This window comes from Bubalus bubalis, chromosome 24, assembly GCF_019923935.1.
Source record: "Bubalus bubalis isolate 160015118507 breed Murrah chromosome 24, NDDB_SH_1, whole genome shotgun sequence".
Taxonomy (NCBI): Eukaryota; Metazoa; Chordata; class Mammalia; order Artiodactyla; family Bovidae; genus Bubalus; species Bubalus bubalis.
In genome coordinates, this window is record NC_059180.1 from 32,555,538 (window position 1) to 32,579,303 (window position 23,766).

Genomic DNA, 23,766 nt, shown 5'->3' on the forward strand with positions numbered 1-23,766 from the left:
TTGCGGTACATTTGAGCGCTCAAGAATTCCAGGGCAGCGCTGGGAGGTGTGGAAACTGGGGAGGAAAAGCTGCTCGGGCCACAGACCGATGGAGTCGTGCCAGGCGGCCAACATCAGAAGGCACTGGACTGTCGGGGGGTGGCCTGGCCACCCCACCCTGTTGCCTGGCGTCCAAAGGAACGGCCTGAGGAGTCAGGGTACCCACACCGCCTTGGAGAACCGGCTCAGACACACCTACCGGTGTGTTTCAAGACGCAGTGGTAACACCGGCTCCGCAGGGCAGCGTGGGATGGACCCACTATCTGCACATCAGAAGGTGTGTGTGCACGTCTGTATTTGTTCATATATACATGCAACAGGGGTTCCAAATCTTGGCACTGTTTTACGATTTTTTTTTGATGTGAACCACTTTAAAAGTCTTAACTGAATTTGTTACAATAATGGTTTCGGTTTTATGTTTTGGCTGTTTGGCCTCAAGGCATCTGGGATCTTAGTTCCACGACCACGGACTGAACCCGCACCGCCTGCGTTGGAAGGCGAAGTTTTAACCGCTGGACCACCAGGGAAGTCGCTCCTTGGCACCCTTGTCCGGTGATAAATCCTTGCTGTAAGGGGGCAGCCCTGGGCATCATAGGATATTTGGCAGCATCTCTGGCCTCGAACCACTAGATGCTAGCCGCACCCCCTCCCCCAGGCATGACAACCAGCAATGTCTTCAGACACTGCCAGCTGTCCCCAGGCTGGGGGTAAAATCACTGCCAGTTGAGAACATCTCCGGAAGGAGCTGGGGAAACCCTGTAACTATAGTTGTCTCTGGAGACAGAAATCAGGAGACTGAACAAAAAAAAAAGTAGAAAGACAACTTGGTTTTCACTTGTTTGAACTTTATCACTTAAAAAAATTATTTTAAAGTATTGTAAAAAAAAAAAAAAAAAAAGGAGAGGCAGAGACTAAAATACTAGCCGCCACTGGGGAGTGGGGCTGGGTACGTGGCGGGCAGCGGTAAGAGGGAACTTTTCCCTACATGTCATTTTGTACTATTTGAGGAGGGTGACTATATTGTTCAAAGAATTAAATACAATTCAGATAAAAGGCACGGTAGAATAAACAAATGTTGTACCCACCTAGGGGAAAAAAAAAAGCACGTCTGTTTTTAAAACACTGAGGAGATACCAACTACCACAGACTATACAGCATGACAAAGCAGGTTAGCCCACATCAGGGGCTGTGGCGGGCATTCAGATGTGAGTGACCATGATGACGAGGAAGGAATTCAGTCCACAAACATCCAGTGAGCACCTACTGGGGCCCATCTGGTGACGGCCAGTGTGGACACGCGTGGTGCTCTTCTCGGCTATGCCTTGGACAGAGGAAAGCGGGGAGAGGGGCAACGAGTAACTGGGAGGTGGGTGGAAGCGTGTGCCCGCCGGAGGCAAAGGCTGGGCTGGCCTGTCCCAGTCATGCCCTTGTCCCCAGCGGTGGTTTAGTTTCAGCTGCACAACATCTCCATCACACCAAATTAATGTCATCAACACAAATTTTCTTGGGTTAGCAGAAATGCTTGAAAAATAATTCGGAAGGATGCTCTGATGCAGAGTTTAAGGACCAGAATTCATGCCTGATTTGAGGTTTTCACACATTCGGGCCACGTGATGATCAAGTTCCATTGAAATGCAGGGGTGCGAGAGCCCTTTACTCAGGCTGAGAAACGCCAGTGACAACACTTTTTATGAGACACTGAAACACGTAATGAGCTGCCTAGGTGGCTGGGCCTTTCCTAGGAAAGCGAGAGAAAGGGGGTTCTCAGAGATAAAGCGTGGCCTGACCCCGGTGATCCTCGGGGTGTGCCAGCAGCTGAAGGGTGCTGGGGGTGCTTGCCACGGGATTCCTGCCGTTCTGCATCTGGCTGGCTCGCTCCTGCCAGGCTCCCAGCATCCTCAGCAGGGGAAGCGACGATTGGTAACGAGGTGGTGGAAACAGCTGCCGGGAGGGGCAGGGGATTGCAGGGAGCTCCATCACACAGAGGGGCATTCAGGCGTCAGCATGCGGCTCCCAGCACACAGAGCCCCCAGAACGAGAGTCCCAGAGTAACGTAAGCCAGTCACGTGAGGAGCCCGGCCGCTGGGAAGAGGCCGGGTCAGCATTTCTCTTCCCGGTCCAACAGGAGATGGCCCCACCTCAAACGCAAAATGGCCTGAGACCTGGCGAGAAGGACATTCTCTCGGCAGAGCAAATGAATACCTAGGCCGCTGCAGAAGTGGGAACAGAGCTCTGGTCAAACGTCTAACTGCTTAACAGTCTAATGAGATGGCCTGAGAGTCTACACTGCTTGTAATGAAAATATTTTTAAAGTTATGTAACTGGGTCGCCATGGAGTTTTTCCCTTCTTGTAAATATTACATAATTATGAGAAGGAGACACACTTGTTGAAGACAGGGATGCAGACAAGTTGGCTCAAGACACAAATTTGGGTACTGAGGCTGCTACAAGATACCTTCCAGAAGGTAACATGGGCCCCAGGACCACGACAACGGCCTCATTAGTGGGAGTTGGTTAAATCGCGGCGGCTCTGTGAACACACACTGGGTCCTGCAGCTTCGGGCCTCTTTCAAGATGGCCATGAGCAGGGGCCACACAGGCCACGTTTTCAGGGTATTTAGAACACTCCCTGGTTGTTTTGGAAAGCTCGGGCCCCACAGTAAAAACCAACGACATATCTGCCAGGTTTGACTTATTTCTCACTTCTTTTTAAATTTCCAAGTACTACCATGAAGAAGATACATAGCCCCTTGACTCAGGGTTGTTTTATTTCAAGATGGGGGACGCACACAAAGAAGATGGACTGAGATGGCCTGGGAAACTTCTGAAAGGCAGCAGTGCTCCGGGACCCCAGTGTGGTGGGGACATGGGTGAAGGGTCAGACATACCTGGGAGAGAAGGTAGAGGGAAACCGGCAGGCTGATCTTCGGTCGTTCTCCTCCCTGGTGAAGGTTGGGGGAATGAGAGAAGTCTGGGTTACACATGTGAGTGGTACGAAATCCCCAAAGCCAGAGGCCATCTGTCTGAATGAGCAGCACCCAACACCCCAACTTCCTCCAAGACCCTAAGGTTCTTCTTTCCTGGTGGCAAAGTCGACCCTGCAAAATACATTCACACCTCATCCCATCTGATGGGCTTCCCAGGTGGTGCAGTGGTAAAGAACCTGCCTGCCAATGCAGGAGACATGGGATTGATCCCTGAGTCTGGAAGATCCCCTGGAGAAGGAAATGGCAACCCGCTCCAGTGTTCTTGCCTGGGAAATCCCACAGAGAGAGAAGCCTCGTGGGCTATAGTACATGGGGTCCCAAAGAGTTGGACATGACTGAGCGACTCAACAACAATCCCATCCAATACTATTTGCAAGGCTGCTAACCTTCCACCTGAGAAACCTTTCACCATGAGTCATGGATTAGATGCTGGACCCAAGAGAAGAACCAGCTCCTTAAATTACCAAGAATGTTAATTTCCCCCAGCTGGGGCACCAAGAACCTGGCAAGAGAGGCCCCAGAGGCCTGCTCTCAGGAAGTGGGGCAGGGAGAGGGGGGGCACCCTGATCTCAGAGAAGCCCCTCATCTATACTGGGCTCCAATGAGCTCCATCTCCTACCAGGCCTGTAAGGATCTTCAGGACCCTTGTTTTGCTCAGGGAGGTTGACTGCCTGGTCCAAGGTCACGAGGAAAGAGGCAGAATTTGAAACCAGGCCTGAAAACACCAGTTCCCCAGCTTTCTCTCCGCCTCCAGAGCGGCATTAGGTGGCTCTCGTTAGGGCTGCAGTTTTTTCTTTGAGTCACCTGTTTGTAACAAGAAGCCCCGTGTTCTGTCTCCAAAAAGAAAGCTACACCCCCGTCTAGCCGGGACATGCGCAGAGGCTGAAATCCCTGCAGAGTAACCAGCTGGCTCTGTCCCACCTCCTGCCAAAGCCTCCACCCCTTCACTCTCGGAGGTACTGGCCAAAGGTCCCCTCTCCTTGAAGTGGCATTTTTCTTGGGGACGGGCACTGAGAACCACCAGCTCAGAATCACTTGGGGGGCAGGGTCCCGGTGCCCTCCAGACCCCTGAGCCAGAAACTCTGAGAGGAGGGAGAAGGCATATCTGAGACGGGCTCATGGGCCCATTCGAGGGCTCCGCCGCCTGTCACTGTGGACAATCTCTGCCCCGGGATCTTTTCCTGGGTGCACTCCAACCCCTTCCAGCCATTCAAGTTTTGCAGCTGGCTGGATCTTCTCCAAGTCAATTAGCTCTGGCAACTAGCCGAAAAAGTGAGCAGGGATGAAAGCACCTCAGGAGAAGGACGCACGGAAACCAAAACCCGGAATTTGCAGAGGTTTCCTGTCTCCTTTGGATGTCAGTAATCTTTTCTCATTCATTTACTGTCCACACACACACACTCACACTCATACGCTCTGGCCGTCTGTCTCTCTCCTTCCCTCCCTCCCACCCTCTCCCTCACCCCCCTCTCAGGAAAGAAGGGAAGGAAAGGACTGTCCCTCAGGCTCCAGCCGCGGTCCCTGCAGAGCCCCGTCCCCGTGGGGTGGCTGCTCCCCCCGCCTGCAGACGCCCCCGGCCGGGCTTACCTTGTCCTGGTTCTCCAGTGAGTACACGTAGAGCGGCAGGAAGAGCCTGTTGAGCAGGTGGTCTGTGAGCACGTCGTTGAGGAACTCGCAGTTGATGATGAGGATGTCATTGAGATAGTGCAGGTGGTCCAGGTGCTCAGCCACCAGGTCGCTGAGCTTCCCCCGATTCCGGTGCCTGCCGGGAGAGAGGCCCATCTCAGCCCCAGCGCCCAGGCTCAGAGCTGAGAACCGATGGCCTGAGACTTAGGTTGCTGGGGGTGCCTCATTCACAAACAAATATCTGAGCCAGTCTCGAGAGACACCTATCCTGGCCCTACCAGTGGATTACAGGAAGGAAAAATGGACAGGTCCACTGCATTTGATTTTAGGGGACTCAAGGGATCCCCCCACTTTCTGGGGGCCTCAGTACAATGGACTCCACCATCATCACCATGCTAAAGCTTAAGCTCCAATACTTTGGCCACCTTTTGCATAGAGCCAACTCATTAGAAAAGACTCTGATGCTGGGAAAGATTAAGTGCAGAAGGAAAAGGGGACAATAGGGGATGAGATGGTTGGATGGCATCACCAACTCCATGGACATGAGTGTGAGCAAGCTCTGGGAGACAGTGAAGGACAGGGGAGCCTGGTGTGCTTCGGTCCACGGGGTTGCAAAGAGTCGGACACAACGGAGTGACTAAACAACAACAACAATAGTGGGATCCCTCCCACTTCCTGGGGGCCTTGGAACAATGGACTCCATCATCATCACCATAGTCCCAAACAAAATGGGTAAACACAGGAAAACCCAGGGAAGCTTTTAGCCAGGCCCTTCAAACATGAGCAGCCACTAGTCCAAGTGGCAAGATCCCTGGCTCTTGAGATAAGCAGCATTAATGGAACAATAAATCCTCACTAGTTAAATGCTCCTGAGGAGTTCTGAGGAAACAGGCAGTCCTCAATGGCCTCAGCCAACCCCAGTCCCGATCGTATGAAGGGCACCACGCGGGGGACGTGACACCCCAGGTCCCAGGAGGCCCCTGCCTGCTTCCAGTGCAGACACAGGCACTGGGGCTGTCCAGGCCCTATGAGTGGATCGGCCTCACGCTCACGCTCAACAGGGACAAAGATCTGAAATAGCCAATGGGGCCCGTTCCCCTCCCCCCGAGCGGTTATCTGCTGCAAAAAGCACTCTAGATCCAGAACCTTTTGTTTCTACTATGATTATTACTCAAGTAATAGACGGTCACTGGAAGGGACAGACAACTAAAGAAGAAAATAAGAGCAAAAAGAAACCAAAGTCTCCTACAGTCCCACCACTAACAGATAAACAGTATGTTATTTCCATATGGAAGTGATGGAATTCCAGTGGAGCTATTTCAAATCCTAAAAGATGATGCTGTGAAAGTGCTGCACTCAATATGCCAGCACATTTGGAAAACTCAGCAGTGGCCACAGGACTGGAAAAGGTCAGTTTTCATTCCAATCCCAAAGAAAGGCAATGCCAAACAATGCTCAAACTACCGCACAATTGCACTCATCTCACACGTTAGTAAAGTAATGCTCAAAATTCTCCAAGCCAGGCTTCAAGAGTATGTTAACTGTGAACTTCCAGATGTTCAAGCTGGATTTAGAAAAGGCAGAGGAACCAGAGATCATATTGCCAACATCCACTGGATCATCGAGAAAGCAAGAGAGTTCCAGAAAAACATCTGCTTCTGCTTTACTGACTATGCCAAAGCCTTTGACTGCATCAATCACAATAAACTGTGGAAAATTCTTAAAGAGATGAGAATACCAGACCACCTGACCTGCCTCCTAAGAAATCTGTATGCAGGTCAAGAAGCAATAGTTAGAACTGGACATGGAACAACAGACTGTTTCCAAATAGGAAAAGGAGTTCGTCAAGGCTGTATAGTGTCACCCTGCTTATTTAACTTATATGCGGAGTACATCATGCAAAATGCTGGGCTGGATGAAGCATAAGCTAAAATCAAGATTTCTGGGAGAAATATCAATAACCTCAGATACGCAGATGACACCACCCTTATGGCAGAAAGTGAAGAGGAACTAAAGAGCCTCTTAATGAAAGTGAAAGAGGGGAGTGAAAAAGTTGGCTTAAAGCTCAACATTCAGAAAACTAAGATCATGGCATCTGGTCCCATCACTTCATCGCAAATGGATGGGGAAATAGCAGAAACAGTGTCAGATTTTTATTTTTTGGGCTCCAAAATCACTGCAGATGGTGACTACAGCCATGAAATCAAAAGATGCTTACTTCTTGGAAGAAAGCTATGATCAACCTAGACAGCATATTAAAAAGCAAAGACATTACTTTGCCAACAAAGGTCCATCTAGTCAAAGCTATGGTTTTTCCAGTAGTCATGTATGGATGTGAGAGTTGGACTATAAAGAAAGCTGAGTGCTGAAGAATTAGTACTTTTGAACTGTGGTGTTGGAGAAGACTCTTGAGAGTCCCTTGGACTGCAAGGAGATCCAATCAGTCCATCCTAAAGGAAATCAGTCCTGAATATTAATTATAAGCACTGATGCTGAAGCTGAAACTCTAATACTTTGGCCACCTGATGAGAAGAACTGACTTATTGGAAAAGACCCTGATGCTGGGAAAGACTCAGGGCAAGAGGAGAAGGGGACGACAGAGGATGAAATGGTTGGACGGCATCACCAACTCAATGGACATGAATTTGAACAGACTCTGGGAGATACTGAAGGACAGGGAAGCCTGGCGTGCTGCAATCCATGGGGTCACAAAGAGTCAGACATGACTGAGTGACTGAACACATGGATTTAAAAATCCAATAGAAATGATGAGCAGATAATAAAACACAGCAGCTCCTGGCCCCACCTCCCCCACCCCTGCCCACTCTCCAGAGGAAGCAGTTTCAAATCTTTTAGGAGTTTCTGTGGATAGTTCCTCCCTCTATTTTGCGATCTGCAAGGACCTCTATTTTGTGATCGAGCCATTTTAGATAGTACACAAGGACCTCCCTTGATGACAGAATTCTGTGTTCCCTCTGCCCCTCCCCACCCAGCAGTCATCAGCAACTGGTGTTGACATTATACCCAGTCACTGCAGAGTCAAGTGGAGGACCAGGAGTTCACTTTCTTCCTTGAATAACTTTTGGTTCTTTCTGGAGCTGTGTCTGATCAGGGCTCATATCCATGACTATTCATATCTATATTCCTTTTTTTTTTTTTTCAATCACTCAGTCCTGTCTGACTCTCTGTGACCTCACACGGACTGTAACCCACCACGCTTCTCTGTCCATGGGATTTCCCAGGCAAGAAAACCACAGTGGGTTGCCTACTCCAGGAGATCTTCCCAACCCAGGGATCGAACCCGAGTCTCTTGCATCTCCTGCATGGGCAGGTGAATTATTTACCACTGAGCCACCTGTGAAGCCTCATCCTCATCCATCCATTCTATATGGGTCCTCATTCTCCCAACTGATCTGTGATCCACAGAACCTTACTTCTTTGCCAATGTGGAAGCTAATATTTTCGCTCTCTCTAACCCCCTGCAGCCCCAAGAGACAAGGTCCCTTTATTGTCCTGACCCCATCTAGGTGTACTTCTCACCAGATCTGTGCAAAGCCATCACTCTGGGGCAGTGGTTCTCAACTGATACAGTTTTTCCTTAAAGGAGACCTCTGTCTGAAGACAGTTTTGGTCTTCACAATTGGAAAAGGGCGGTACTGGCGTCTAGTGGGCGGAGGCCAGGGGTGCTGCTAAACACCCTATGAAGCACAGGATGCCCCACCACAAAGAATTACCTAGTTCAAGAGATTCACAGTGCAGAGTTTGAGAAACCCTGTTCTGAGACGTCTATTTATCACCATCTTAATTTTTTCTTAAACAGATTTACTGATATAGAATTCACATACCAAAATCTTTACCCAAAGTATACAATTTAATGGCTCAGATGGCAAAGAATCTGCCTGCAATGCAGGAGACCTGGGCTTGATCCCTGGGTCGGGAAGACCCCCTGGAGCAGGAAATGGCAACCCACTCCAGTATTCTTGCCTGCAGAATTCCATGGACAGAGGAGCCTGGTGAGCTACAGTCCACAGGGTCTCAAAGAATCACACACGACTGAGTGACTAACACATATTCACAGAGTTTTCCAACCATTATCACAATCAACCTTAGGATATTTTATCCCCTCACCTCAAAAAAGCCCAGGCAGTCATTTTCCATTTCCGCACCTCACCCCACATACCCTCCTCCAACCCTAGGAAACCACTGATCTATTGCTTCTATGGATTTGCCTATTCTGGGCATTTCATATAAGGAGAATCATATAACGTGTGAGCCCTTGCATCCTTTCTTTTTTTTTTTTTTTTTTTGTTTTCTTTTATAAAGGAAAGTGAAAAGTGAAGTCGCTCAGTCGTGTCCGACTCTTTGCGACCGCATGGCCTGCAGGCCACCAGGCTCCTCCCTCCATGGGATTCTCCAGGCAAGGGCACTGGAGTGGGTTGCCATTTCCTCCTCCACCTTGCATCCTTTCACTGAGCATAACGCTCTCAAGGTTCACCCAGGGTGTCGTATGTGTCGGGACTTCGGTCCTCTTTATTGCTGAATACTACTCCACTGCAAGCTGTGTCTCATCCACCCTGAGATGGGTACCGCACGGTATCCAATCACCGGTGGAAGGTCACCTTCATCTTTTCACCAGCTGCCCAGCATCCCCTCTATGGGTGCACTCGATTCATTTACCCTGTTCCTCTCTGGGAGGTATCTGAGTGGTTTCCAACTTTCTATTGCTAAGAATAGTGGAAAGCTGGGTGGAAACTTTCAGAGTATGGAAGTCCATATTCTGCCTACGCACAGGGCGGGGTGGGGGGTGGTGCTAAGTTTTGTTCTAGTGTTTGGCTTTTTTCTCAATGAGAACAGAATTCTCCCCAAAGCATTCTGTCCACCTAACAGGCACCTTGGGGTAGTCACTTACTCTTCATCTGTTTGTACACAGTTATCAAGCTCGATCACGTGGCTCCCAATGAACCAGACCAAATTGGAGAAGTAAGGGACGGCGGTTTTGTCTCTGATATAGTGCAGCATTGCCTGGTTATCCACTGAGAAGATTCACAAAAGAAGAGAGGAAAAAAAAAAGTCAAGCTACCAAAAATAACTTGGGGGGAGATTTAAAAAAAAAAAAGCAATGAAAAAGCCCTCTACTATAATCTGACTCTTTTCTGTCTTTCCTGGAAATACTTTAAAATGGTTGCCTTTTTCAGAAAACTATGAAGGTAGTTATGTTATTTTTATAATTAATAAAATCAATGAATCAGGGTTAAACATTGATAGTGCATGAGGAAACCTACTTATCAGCAGTGCATTTAGCTAGACTACAATGAAAACTACACCATTCTCAAGCAAGTTTCTCATATTTGCATGTAAGGGTAAGTCAAGAAAACAGAAAACCAGAAGTTATTAACTTACATGACACTGGAATAAGGAACACGGGAATCGTCATTGAAGGAAAGGCAAAAAACAGACAAGAGTTAACAAGGTGAGGAGCTGGGAGGGTGAGACAGTTGCTCAGAGGGGCAGAGAGCTAGGGCAGGAGGCATCTAGACAGAAAGACACAGGTTAGAAGAGAGCAGAGAGCAGGAGGCGGCAGGGCTGGGGCTCAGACGGGTCAGAGTCCAGAGGCCTGTGGGCTGGCCCGTAACCGGTGAGCGGAGCCAGCAGGCCCAGGGGTGAACGGGGGCGCCGTGGCCCCAGAGCAGCAATCCTCGCTGCCGGTTCACTCCCACCTCGCAGGGCCGCGCGCCCGCAGCAGCCACATCTTCAAGTCAGAAATCCAGGCTGTGACTCCAGCTCTCTCAAGTTTTAAATAGTGACGACCATATATTTTTTTCAAAAAATATCTAAACCAAGGAAAACCTGTCTGAGAGCTGGATTTGGCCTCCAGGTTATGACCCCCAGATGGGCCCCTGCTCTGAGCTCTTAGAAGCCTCTCCAATCTAAGGCCATCCCAGAACCAGGCTGGAGCGAGTCCCCAAGCAGCGCCTAAACCCCCCTCCCAATTAGGGGTCATCTCCAGTAATAACGTCTTAACTTGGGAAGGCAAAGCATCTGGTCCCTGAGGAAACAGGGTCCCCGCTCCAGGGTGGTGACTACACGGGAAGTAACCCAGGCGTCGTTAGGCAGAGAGGCCAGTACAACTCCAGGCCAGGAGACTCATGTCCAGCCAGCCTTTGAGCCCCCGGGGGCAAGAAGCCACAGAAGGGCTTTCTCCTGGGGGCAGTGATTTGGGCGTCCAGTACTTTCTGAAAGGAGGTATTTGTTGTTGGGTTTTGCAGCAGGTTGAGAATACAACATTGCCCCCTGCTGTTTGCAACAAGAAATGTGCTTGTACATTACAGATAACGTACCTCCTGGCTGTACTGAAGTGTATTTTACAGGCCAAGGAGCAAATTCAAAGACTCATTTGAGTTTCAAAGACAGCTATGCCTTAAATAATTAACACACGTGCCTCTCTCAGGCCACCACGCCTTCCATGTGTCGGCACTGTGGGAGACTTCCCCTTGCAGAATTAAGTGCGTGGAGAGGCACAGGAATTTATTTAAGGGGGTGGCTAAATGGCCCACGATGACAGCCTTTCATGAGACGGGTAACCCCAGCCATAACAAATGAAGTCCCTGTTACCACCACAGAACTGTCTGTACAGACTCATGAGAGCAAGCACCTGCTGTCATGTTAGAAACCCAACAAGGTGCAAGCCCACAGGGGAGCTTACCTTTGTAGACGTTTAAAGTTATGGTTCTTACAGCAATTCTGACCATGCTTTCAGGGTGGTTGAAAAATTTGATGGCTTCTGTATACAGGGCGAAGTCATTAGTGTGCTAAAACACAAGAAGTACCCAAAATGAGTCACACACCCATAAAACATGCCTGCCCCTGCCCCGGATTTCTGAACCCTATCAGTGAAAGTCGCTCAGTTGTGTCCGACTCTTTGTGATCCCATGGACTATACAGTCCATGGAGTTTTCCAGGCCAGAGTACTGGAGTGGGTAGCCTTTTGTGTCTCCAGGGGATCTTCAAAACCCAGGAATCGAACCCAGGTTCTCCCGCATTGCAGGCAGATTCTTTACCAGCTGAGCCACCAGGGAAGCCCAAGAATACTGGAGTGGGTGGCCTATTCTTTCTCCAGTGGATCTTCCCGACCCAGGAATCAAACCCCTGCATTGCAGGCAGATACTTTACCAGCTAAGTCACCAAGGAATCCTACCAGAGACTTCATAAAAGACACACACACACACAGAGCACCCATGTGAACCTTAAGCCGGTGGTTCACTCCCTGCAGGGAGTGTGCAGAGGGGTGGGACGGTGAGACCATGGAAGAAACAGAAGTGGGTCCAGCCAACGCCAGGCCTAGGTTCAGGATCTGTTCCACCACTCTTAGCTGTGTGATGAAGTATCTCTAAGCCTCCGTTTCTACATTTGTAAAATGAGGATAATAGTTCCCACTTCGTGGTTGCTAAGATTAAATGAGATTATTTCAGGTACAGTGCATACCCTGCTGCCCGATCCCTAAGGAGCACTCGGTGATAATTCAGATGCAGTTATTAGATGCTGCTTCAACTAATAAAAGGCAAATGCGAAGTCTGACTACATTTAGACCCTCTTTTGCTGCTACTGCTGCTAAGTCACTTCAGTCGTGTCCGACTCTGTGCGACCCCATACATGGCAGCCCACCAGACTCCTCTGTCCCTGGGATTCTCTAGGCAAGAATACTGGAGTGGGTTGCCATTTCCTTCTCCAAGATCCTCTTTTAGCTAATACATATCTTTATTTGGAAACACTAAAAGTGTAAACATTACCATGGAAGAGAAGGATCTTGGGAATCTCCTGCCATTAAAAAGGGGTTATCAGAACAGATCAAAACCAGAGAACAGATCAAAACCATTCAGAACCAGAGAAGTGGAGCCTTAATTAAGGAAAAGGCGCACAGGATCCGGGCTGGAGCATGAAATGACGTGCTCTGCTGCCCTCTTCTGGCCAGTGTTTCGCATGGCACCCAATCAGACTGGAGGGCACCCCCAGGCAGGGAAGACGGAACCAGCGACCTTCAGTGAGGTGACACCTGTCTAATGAGGGCAACGCGACTTTGAGCACTAGACACAGGTGTGCACCTAACAGGTGGCAGCTACTGCACCAGCCCACAGAAACGGAAACCAAGTCCACCTCAAAGATCAGGCTCTTATGACTCCTCTGGGATCAGCTGGATATTCTTCCAGAAGCATCACTACGGCCCCAGAATCCCTGCATGCTGCCCTCCCCGCCCCACCCCACCCCCAGCCACCAGCAGGTACACAGAAGCCCAGCTGCACCTGAACTGGGGAAGAACCTGCCCCCATCTCTGGTCTAAAATTCACAGGTGGGTTTCTTTCTGCCCAAGATAGCCTCTGGGAGAATGCAAACAGCACCCCTTTCGTCTCTGAACACATTCAATGAGCATGTACTGGGTACCAGGCACTGGGCCACACAATGTTAATCTTCTAAACCATCCCACACCTTGTGGCTGGCAGCTAGTATTCTTTCCTTTTGTAAAAGGGAAGAGCGGCCTTCCCTTGTAAAAGAAATGGACCATGTGGCTGTTGAGTTTTAATGAAGTCGTTTTCAGGAACAATATGTGAGCAAGAGGCCAGTTTTTGCTCATTACAAATATAGACAAAAAAAAATCAAAGTGCAGAAGCCTGTTGCCACATCCTATGAAGACAGCTGGGTGGATTTTGCCCAAACTCAGAAGAAATGTCTGGGACCGTGGTCTGACTTCAAGTACAGGCTGTGCAGCATATGTGACCACCGATCAGAGGACACCTGCCAGACAAACAGCACGTGGCTGTGTGGCAGCTGGCCTCCAAGATGGCCCAATGACCCTCACCTCCTAGAGGCCCACCCTGTGCCTCCTTCCACGCTGAGTCAGGGCTGGCCTGGGTGGCCTAAAGAAGACAATGGAAGAGATGGTGTGTGGCTTCTGAGGCCCCATCAGGAAAGGCATTACAGCTTGCCTTGATGTCTTGGGATCATTTATTCTATGGGAAGCCAACTGCCACGCCAGGAGGACACCCGAGCAACTCCCTGGAGGGGACTGTGTAACTGGGGCCTCCCAGCAACAGCCAGCGCTGAATGGTCAGTCATGTGGACGAGCCACGCTGGAAGCAGATTCCCCAACCCTAATCCAGCCTTTGGATGACTGCAGCCTTGTGAGACACTGAGCCAGAACCGTCCTGCCAGGCCATTCCCCAACACCAGACACACTGTGAGAGAAATGTGACAGAATTCTGACCAGCAAGGCGGGAAAGGAAGTCTGCTGGGAGGCTTCTGGGAAAGAAGTTTGGGGAACGTTAGAAGGGGGCACAAGAAAGGACATGATATCACCAGGCTTTTCAGCAGTGGCAAGTGAGTATGTGGTGTCTGGACCTTTTGCAGCTATCCTGAGACCATGAGGGGTTTGAGCCTGAAGACAGATGCCAGCTCAGCAGAGCAGGACAATGGAAAAGCCTGGGTTGCTCACGAAGTGGTCGAGCCACAGGATGAGCTAGTCCCAGGAAAGCCAGCATCTGCACTTTTTGGAATGTGAGATTTATTGACCTGATCGCTCAAGCTCCTCTTAATTGTAAGAACAATGGCAACTCATTTATTTAAATTGTTAGTAATTCTCCCAAAGAATACCACAGTAAGGAATGACAAGGGCTACAGTTTTAGGGAGTCAGGTACATAGTAGTTGCTTTGAAGACACCATCTCATTTAATTCAACCCCTGGAAAACCCTTCAAGGTAGAAACTATCATCAGCATTTCTCAGATGAAGAAATTGAGGCTCAGAGGACTAAGACCCCTGTAAGGTCACATAGCAGCTAGTGGTCACATAGCGGCAAGCGGTCACAGCGGCAAGCGGTCACATAGCGGCAAGCGGTCACAGCGGCAAGCGGTCACATAGCGGCAAGCGGTCACATAGCGGCAAGCGGTCACATAGCAGCAAGTGGGGAAGCTGGGTTTGACTGCAGTCATCACTCTTTCGCCAACAGAGGAACACATCCCAAGTTAATTTCTGGGCACTTCTCCCTACCAAGAGTATCATGCTCTCAGGTAGCACAAATTGAATTTTACATTAAAACCAGAAAAGGTAACTTGTTCAATAAAAAAAAAAACAAAAAACCATGCCAAGGTCAAACAGTGTTGCTATGAAATAGTGAATCAGGAAATGGTGAATGCAAACGTGCTTTGTAAACAGACACAAGGTCACCCAAGCCAAAGGCGCTGCTTGAACTGGCTAGCTTCCAAACAAACATGCCTCTGTGCAGCTACTTACCTCATTGTAAAAGAAATGGACCGTGTGGTTGTTGAGTTTTAATGAAAGCGTTTTCAGGAACGATATGTAATATGCCATAATCTCCTCATCAGAAAAGTCGAACTTGTGGACAATGATAGAATTTACATAGTTATTAGAGAGCAAATAATCTAGAGGGAGAAAAAAAAAGAAAAGGAAAAAGATTAATTAATTCACACTGGAGGAAAGACAAGCAGAGAAAGTCCAGGAACAAGCAGATGACCACGTGAAGGGACTTGAACCAGTCAGGCTGACAGGGAGCAGCTTAAATTTTAACCAGCACAGAACTCAGCCACCATGCGTAGTCACTACAAAGTTCAAGAGCGAGGCCCCAGAAAGCCCAGGACACGGCTGCCTCCCACACCAGACACAAGAACCCTCGAGCATTTTCCTCCCTTGCTAGCAAAGTTCAGTGAGAGAGCCGGTGGCAGGGCAGACTAGGTGGTATGTGGGCAGTTTCACAAACCACCCACAGACGAGGGTCAGCTGCACCATGTCTTATGAAAGATGGCCCCATTTCGCCATCAAAAGTCACAATGTCACCCTTGAGTGCCACAGAAGGCTCCGCATGGCAACACGATTTATAGAGGCCCCTGGAGGCTCAGCCTCCACGACCGGGCCAGCACCAGGCGGACTGCTTTGCATCATCACTCACCACGACGGTGAACCTGCAGAGTAGGCCTGTTTGCCGTGTTTTGCAGGTGAGTAAAAACACTAAGGTTAATTAATCTGCCCAAGGACAGAGAGACAGTAAGTCAGGAATGGAATCCAAACTTCAGTTCACTGTCCTGTGTTAATACCATGCCCTCATGGGGGCCAGGGGCTTCCCTGGTGGCTCAGCTGGTAAAGAATCTGCCTGCAATGTGGGAAATCTGGGTTCAATCCTGGGTTGGGAAGATCCCCTGGAGAAGCAAAAGGCTACCCACTCCAGTATTCTGGCCTGGAGAATTCCATGGACTGTATAGTCCATGGGGTTGCAAAGAGTCGGACATGACTGGGCGACTTTCATTTCACATGGGGGCCAAGGAGGAAAACTGGATAACGAGGCCCTGGGGGCACTGGATCCACAAGGGAGTGGCCATCCTGCTAAGCTCCCAGGCCCTGCTGGGAGAGAGCGTCCCGTGGTGAGAGCTTCCAGCCGTGCAAAGGAAGCTAGAAAATACAGATCTTAATGCTGTTACCTTTGAAGTTGAAATGTCAGCCACTAGATCCACTAGTTTTGGAAGCTGTGCTTGCCAGCGAAAACAGTCTACAGAACCCCTGCCACTCATGGGCCTGCAGTCTGCAGTCTTGGCCTTGGGCCCTGGCCAGACAAGTTGTCCTCTGAGTCCTCACCAGACACCCTGCGAAGCTAGTGCTGCTGTGCCCACCGTCGGCCCTTCCATTCTGGCTGCCTCCCCACAGATGGGTAAAGGCCAGACACAACCCATACCAGCATACGGGCAGACCCATACCAGCATACGGGCAGACCCATACCAGCATACGGGCAGACCCATACCAGCATACGGGCAGACTCACACCAGCATACGGGCAGACTCACACCAGCATACGGGCAGACTCACACCAGCATACGGGCAGACTCACACCAGCATACAGGCAGACTCAGTGAGGCAGGAGAGCGGGCTGGCACCTCTCTACCTCTGGTTGTGGGACCAGCAACATGGCCTCCCTGGAGCTTATCAAGACTTGTGGAGTCTTGGGCCCCGGCCCTGACCACCTACTCAGATTTCTGGGTGGGCCCAGTGCTCCGTGTGTTAAGAAGGCCCGCTGGGCTTCCCCATCATGCTCCCACCTCAGAAGCACTGGCTTCAAAGGTAAACTTGGACCCACACTGCCTGAGTGGCTTCCCAGCTGGGTGACCTTGGGCAGGACGTGTACGCTCCTCACTCCCCAGCCTTCCCATCTGAAAGCAGGAATTAACGAGACCTTCCTCACGTGAGGAAGCAGGTAAAACAGGAAAAGCTCTGAGGACCCGGAGGAGCACAGAGGCGCCCTCTGTGCAGGAGCTGCCAGGCTTTGCCTCCGCACTCTGGCTCGGAGGCTCTGAACCTCCACCCCCAGTCCACCAGTCGCCACAACTGCTGTTCTCGGGGGAAAACAGAAAGAAAAAACAGAAAGCTGTTTGGTGCCAAAGAGGTACCTAACTTAGGCCAATCAGAGAATTACTGAAAAGGTTGGAACACCAAGAAGAGTCATCCGGGAGCACGGGATGAGAGAGGGGTCGCAGCAAGGGCACTCTGCCAGGGTCGCCTCAGAACGGTCTCCAAGGCGCTGCAGGCAGGACACCAAGTCTGTAGTTTTCAAAATCTCAGTGATAACAACTCTTGAGGTAAGTCTTATGGCTCACTCTAAGAGAAAAGGCAGTGGGGTCCTAAGAATTTTAACACGTTTAAAAATGAGGAAAATTCCATGGACAGGTAAGTCTGGCCATGCTCGAGTCCATAGCGTCACAGAGTCAGATGTGACTGAAGAACTGAAGCATGAAAATGAGGTTATGCACAACCACACAAAATACGCATACTGAGTCTCTTCAGTCGTGTCCAACTCTTTGTGACCCTGGGGACTGTAACCTGCCAAGTTCTTCTGTCCATGGGATTCTCCAGGCAAGAACATGGGAGTGGGTTGCCGTGCCCCCTCCAGGGGATCTTTCCGAGCCAGGGATGGAGCCCATACCTCCTGCGCCTCCTGCATTGACAGGCGGATTCTTTACCACTAGTGCCACCTGGGAGGCCCAGAATCTACAGGGTGCAGCAGAAGCAGTTCTAAGAAGGAAGTTTCAAGTGATACAAGTGAAAGTCAAAGTCAAAGTCACTCAGTCGTGTCCGACTCTGAGACCCCATGGACTATACAGTCCATGGAATTCTCCAGGCCAGAATAGTGGAGTGGGTAGCCGTTCCCTTCTCTAGGGGATCTTTCCAACCCAGGGATCGAACCCAGGTCTCTTGCATTGCAGGCGGATTCTTCACCAGCTGAGCCACAAAGGAAGCCCATATGGGCCTTCCTCAAAAAAAGAAAATCTCAAGAAAAACAACCTAAGCTACCACCTAAACAAATAGAAAAAGAAGAACAAACAAAACCTAAAGTCAGCAGAAGGAAAGAAATCGTGAAAATCAGAGAGGAAATAAATAAAATTAAGAAAACAATTTTAAAAATCAGTAAAACCAAGAGCTAGTGTTTTGAAAGGATAAACAAAATCAACACACCTCTGGCCAAGCTCCTCAGGAAGAAAAGACACAGAACCCAATAAACAAAATAAGAAATGAAAAAAAAGAAATAACAATTGATACTGCAGAAACACAAAAAGAAAAAAAAATCACAAGAGTATACTCTAAAGGGTCATATGCCAACAAAATGGACAACCTAGAAGAAATGGACAAGTTTCTAGAAACATACAGCCCTCCACAACTGAATCAAAAAGAAATAGATAATTTGAACAGACTAGTTACTAGAAGGGAAATAGAATCTGTAGTTCAAAATAAGAAAAAACTCCCTTCAAACAAAAGTCCAGGACCAGAACCAGATAGCTTCACTGGGGAATTCTACCAAACATAAAAAGGACTTACAGTGACCCTTCTCAAACTCTTTCAGGACTTCCCTGGTGATCCGGTGGGTAAGAACCCGCCTGCCAATGCAGGCGACACCAGTTTGATCCCTGCTCTGGGAAGATTCCACGTGCCACAGGGCAACTGAGTCCCTGCGTCGCAGCTGCTGAAGCCTGCATGCGCTAGAGCCTCGGCAGCAAGACACACCAACGCAATCAGAAGCCTGCGCTCCAGTCAGCGAAAGCCCAAGCACGACAGCCAAGACCCAGCACAGCCAACAGTAAATAAATTAATTTTTAAAACTCAACTCTTCCAAAAGACTGTAGAGGAGGGAACACTTCCACAGTCCTTTTATGAGCCACCAAGACCCTGATACCAAGACCAGACAAAGATACTACTAAAAAGGAAAATTACAGGCCAGTATCTTTGATGAATATAGATGCAAAAATTTTGAACAAAATATTAGCAAACCATATCCAACAACAGATAAAAAAGATAATACACCATGATTGAGTTGGATTCATCCTAGGTTCACAAGCATGGCTCAATGACGCAAATCAATCAGTGTGATATACCACATAAACAAAAGGAAAGACAAAAATCACATGATCATCTCAATAGATACAGAAAAAGCATTTGATAAAATTCAACATTCATTCACGATAAAAATTTTCACCAAAGTGGGTCTAGAGGGAACATATCTCAACATAATAAAAGTCATTTATGACAAACCCACAGCCAACATGATACTCAGTGATGAAAATCTGCAAGCCTTCCCACTAAATTATGTAACAAGACAATGATGCCCACTCTTACCACTTTTATTCAACATAGTATTGGAAGTCTTAGTCATAAAAATCAGACAAGAAAAGGAAATAAAAGGCATCCAAATTGGAAGGTGGAAGGACGGAGGTAAAATTGTCATTACATGCAGATGACATGATATTCTATACAGAAAACCATAAAGGTGGTGCCAGTGGGAAAGAATTCAGCTACCAATGTAGGAGACACAAGAGACGTGGGTTCGATCCCTGGGTTGGGAAGATCCCTTGGAGTAGGAAATGGCAACCCACTCCAGTACTCCTGCCTGGAAAATTCCATGGACAGAGGAACCTGAAGGCCTACAGTCCATAGGGTTGCAAAGGGTCGGACATGACTAAGCACACACGCACACACCGATTCCACGAGAAAACGATTAGGACTGAGAAATGAACTCAGGAAGGCGGCAGGATGTAAGGTTAGCACACAGGAATCTGTCACGTTTCTTTACACTGACAATGAAATAGCAGGAAGTTAGAGGAAAAAAGATAATCCCTTTTAAAATCATGTCAAAAAAAAAATACCTAGGAATAACCCAATCAAGGAGGTGAAAGATACACACTGAAAAGTAAAAAACATTGAGAAAGGAAACTGAAGATGCTTTAAAGAAACGGGAAGATATCCCATGCTCATGGATTGGAAGAATTAAGATAGTTAAAATGGTCATACTACCCAAAGCGATCTATAGATTTAATGTGATCCCTATCAAATTACCCATGACATCTTTCACAGAAGTAGAAAAAATAATCCTAAAATTTATATGAAAGACCCAGAACTGCCACAGCAATCCTGAGGGAAAAGAACAAAGCTAGAGGCATAACCCTCCCAGATTTCAGACAATACTACAAAGTCACAATCATCAAAGCAGTGCGGTATTGGCACAAAAACAGACAGATTTATGGACCAGAATAGAGGTCCCAGAAGTAAACTCTCACACCTACAATTGATTAATCTTCAACAAAGGAGGCAAGAATATACAATCACATAAAGACAGTCTCTTCAGCAAGCAGTGTTCAAAAGCGAGAGACCCACATGTAACTAAATGACGTGAGAACATACCCTCTTACCGTACACAAAAAGAAATTCAAAAATGGCTTAAAGACTTAAATTCATGACATCAGAAAACTCCTAGAAGAGAAGAGAGGCAAAACATTCTCTGACACAAATCGTACCAATGTTTTCTTGGTCAGTCTCCGAAAGCAATAGAAATAAAAACAAAAATAAGCGAATGGGACCCAATCAAATTTATAAGCTTTTACACAGCAAAGGAATCCATAAACAAAATGAAAAAACAAACTACAGAATGGGAGGAAATATTTGCAAATGATGTGACCAACAAGGGCTTAATTTCCAAAATATACAAACAACCCAATCAAAAAATGGGGAGAGAAGACCTAAACAGATGTCTCCAAAGAAGACACACAGATGGCCAACAGCCAAGGACAGATGCTCAACAGGGCTAATTATTAGAGAGATGAACATCAAAACTACAATGAGTTGATCACCTCATTCTGGTCAGAGGTGATATCACATCACCTCATTCTGGTCAGAATGGCAATCACCAAAAAGTCTACAAATAATAAACGCTGGAGAGGGTGTGGAGAAAAGGGAACCCTCCTGCACTGCTGGTGGGAATGCAAACTGGTGCAGCCATGATGCAGAACACGATGGCGGTTCCTTAACAAACCAAAAATAGAACTAGAATATGACCCATCAATTCCACTCCTGGTCATATATCCAGAAAAGATGAAAACTCTAGTTCGAAAAGACATGCGTACCCCAGTGTTCAGAGCAGTACTATTTATAACAGCCAAGACGTGGAAGCAATCCAGGTGTCCATCAACAGATGAATGGATAAAGATGATGTCACACACACACACACACACACACACAGAAGGATATTAGCCACACAAAAAATGAAATACTACCATTCACAGCAACAAGGACAGACCTAGAGATTTTCACACCAAGTGAAGTAAGTCAGACAAAGACAAGTATACTGTGATATCACTTTTATGTGGAATCTTAAAAAAAATGATACAAAGGAACTTATTTACAAAATAGAAACAAACTCACGAACAACAAACTTCTGGTTGCCAAAGGGTAAACGCAGGGCAGGGGTAAACTTGAAATTTGAGATCAATAGATACACACGGCTATATATAAACATATATTTATTTTATACTATATTTTATATTATGTATAATATTTTATACTATATAAATATATATTTTATACTATATACATTCTGCTAAGTTGCTTCAGTTGTGTCCAACTCTTTGTGACCCCATGGACTGTAGCCCACCAGGCTCCTCTGTCCAGCAGATTCTCCAGACAAGAACACTGGAGTGGGTTGCCACGCCCTCCTCCAGGGGATCTTCCCAACCCAGTGATCAGACCCAGGTCTCCCTCACTGCAGGCATATTCTTTACTGTCTGACACCAGGGTTACCTATAATATACTAATATTACTACATATAAAATAAATAACAAAGACCTACTGTATAGCACAGGGAACTATATTCAATATCTTATAAAAAAATGAGGTTACATATGCCACAAATCTAAGTGTATAGCTTGATATATGTGGCAATGTATATATATATGAATTTTAAGTACTTGTACTTATGTGTGTATATATACTTGTGTGTACATATATATGCATATATACATGTACACATACACACACACCTCACACATTTTAGGTGTCCAGCACAATGAATTTTTGCAAATAAATGCAACAGGTAAGCACCACATTGATCAGACAGTGCATTTCCAGCTCCTGAAAGACACTCACACCCCTGCTCCATCCGTTCCCTGTCCCCAAGACTGCCACTCAGCCTAACTTCTGGCACCGCAGACTCGTTCTGCCTGATCCTGAGCTCCGCGTATGTGGACTCACACGGGAAGCCCCCGCCTGGTGCGTGGCCTCTCACCACGGCCCAGTTACCCATGTCTCTTCCTTTGTCTCCTTCTGGCTATACAGTATCCTGTTCTTGGAACAGTCCACGACCTACCCACCCAGAATCCACACTTGCAACGAGCAGCCAGTAAGGCTGTTTCACTCTACTGTCTGGCCGGCTGTGGTCAGTGAGGGCCAAATGGGCCAGCAGGAGAAGGGATGTCGGCCCTGCTGTGACTGCTGAGTGGTTCCCAGGCCACTAGAGACACAGACGTCTGTGCTGGCTGCTGGGGGTGAGCGGCCTCCGGCCTCCCGGCTGCACCCCAAGCTGGAAGAGCCCCGTGCTCCCATGCATCCCCCGCGGGACTTTTCCGGGCCTCCAGACCGGACTCCGTGGGTGGCGGGGCCACGGTGGGGGCGGTGCAGGCGCCTCTATTATTCGACTGGGATTTTTCTGCTACGCCCTCGCTGTGTGGCCGGCTTTCTGTGGTATCCTTTTATAATAAACCCAGGAGTCTCTAAGTAATCTCAGTCTCTCGGGCCTGCTGTCACTTAGGTCACCAAACCCCACAGGCAACAGGTGTACCCGTGAAATGGCTGCCTGTAATAACGAAAACCCGGAAACCACCTAAATGCCCGCGGTCACGTTAAGTAAGTTACAGCCCAGAAAGAGGCGGCTCTTGAACCAAACAAGGCTGGGATGCATGAATGGACAACATGAAAATCTAAGATACGCTAGTTAAGTTTGGAAAAAAAAAATGAAGCAGACAGCAAAACGATAGAGGTTAACACTGAGCTGTTGGGGTGAAATTCTCCAGAACTTCTGCTTTCTATAGCTTTTTCATTTGACTTTTTGTTGTTGTTTTACAATGCAGACATTTTCTTCCTATAATCAGAAAATTAAAAGCAAAAGTCACCCATCCTTCTCACTCCCATACATCCAAGTTCTATAAAAACAGTACTTTTTGCTGCCTTGGTGGGGCTTATGAAAGTGCTCTGGTGAATTCCCTGCAGGGCCAGCACCATCTGCCTGGGTTTTCTTACAGCACAATACCCTTTTTAGCCCTGAGGCAAGAGAGGCCGTATGATCCAGAAAGCCCAGAATTTTCTATTGCCCCCAACCCCCTCTTCAATCCCGTAGCCCTGAGGTCAGCTGGGCCACCAGAGAACAGCCACTTGGGGGAACACTGGCTTTAAGGATAAAACCAGCTTTAACTGGAAACTTCCATCTGCCAGACCCCACGCTACGCTGCGCACACCCGCCCTCACGTTTATCCTCAAGCCACTCCAATCTGCAGGTATTCGGATTGTCTCCACTTCAGAGAGGCAGAAACTGCCGCTCGGCGGGTCAACATCCTGGAATAGGCGTGGGGCGTATGTTGGCAGTACCAGGCCTGGGACTTGCTTGGTGCTCAGTCCATGATTTGCAATACGGAGCTGGGCCTTCCCCTCTCGGAGTTTTCAGAAACTGCCCGCAATTCACATCCAGCGTAACCAAAGCTGTTAACAGGGAAACCACTCAGGGAGAGTGAGTCAAATCGCATTTGCCAATTC

The 23,766-nt window shown here is 48.1% G+C and overlaps 1 protein-coding gene across 9 annotated transcripts in view; it reads right to left on the minus strand.

Annotated features, from left to right (window-relative positions):
• The window catches only part of CLEC16A (C-type lectin domain containing 16A), a 233,291-nt gene that overhangs the window by 187,138 nt on the left and 22,387 nt on the right, over window positions 1-23,766 (minus strand). For all 9 annotated transcript variants that reach the window (XM_044935686.2, XM_044935684.2, XM_025275226.3 and 6 more), the window contains 5 exons: window positions 14,933-15,081; window positions 11,356-11,461; window positions 9,562-9,685; window positions 4,614-4,788; window positions 2,928-2,981 (listed from right to left, as the gene is read on the minus strand). In XM_044935686.2, coding sequence (XP_044791621.2) covers window positions 2,928-2,981; window positions 4,614-4,788; window positions 9,562-9,685; window positions 11,356-11,461; window positions 14,933-15,081 — 608 coding nt within the window. The remainder of the gene's footprint in view (window positions 1-2,927; window positions 2,982-4,613; window positions 4,789-9,561; window positions 9,686-11,355; window positions 11,462-14,932; window positions 15,082-23,766) is intronic.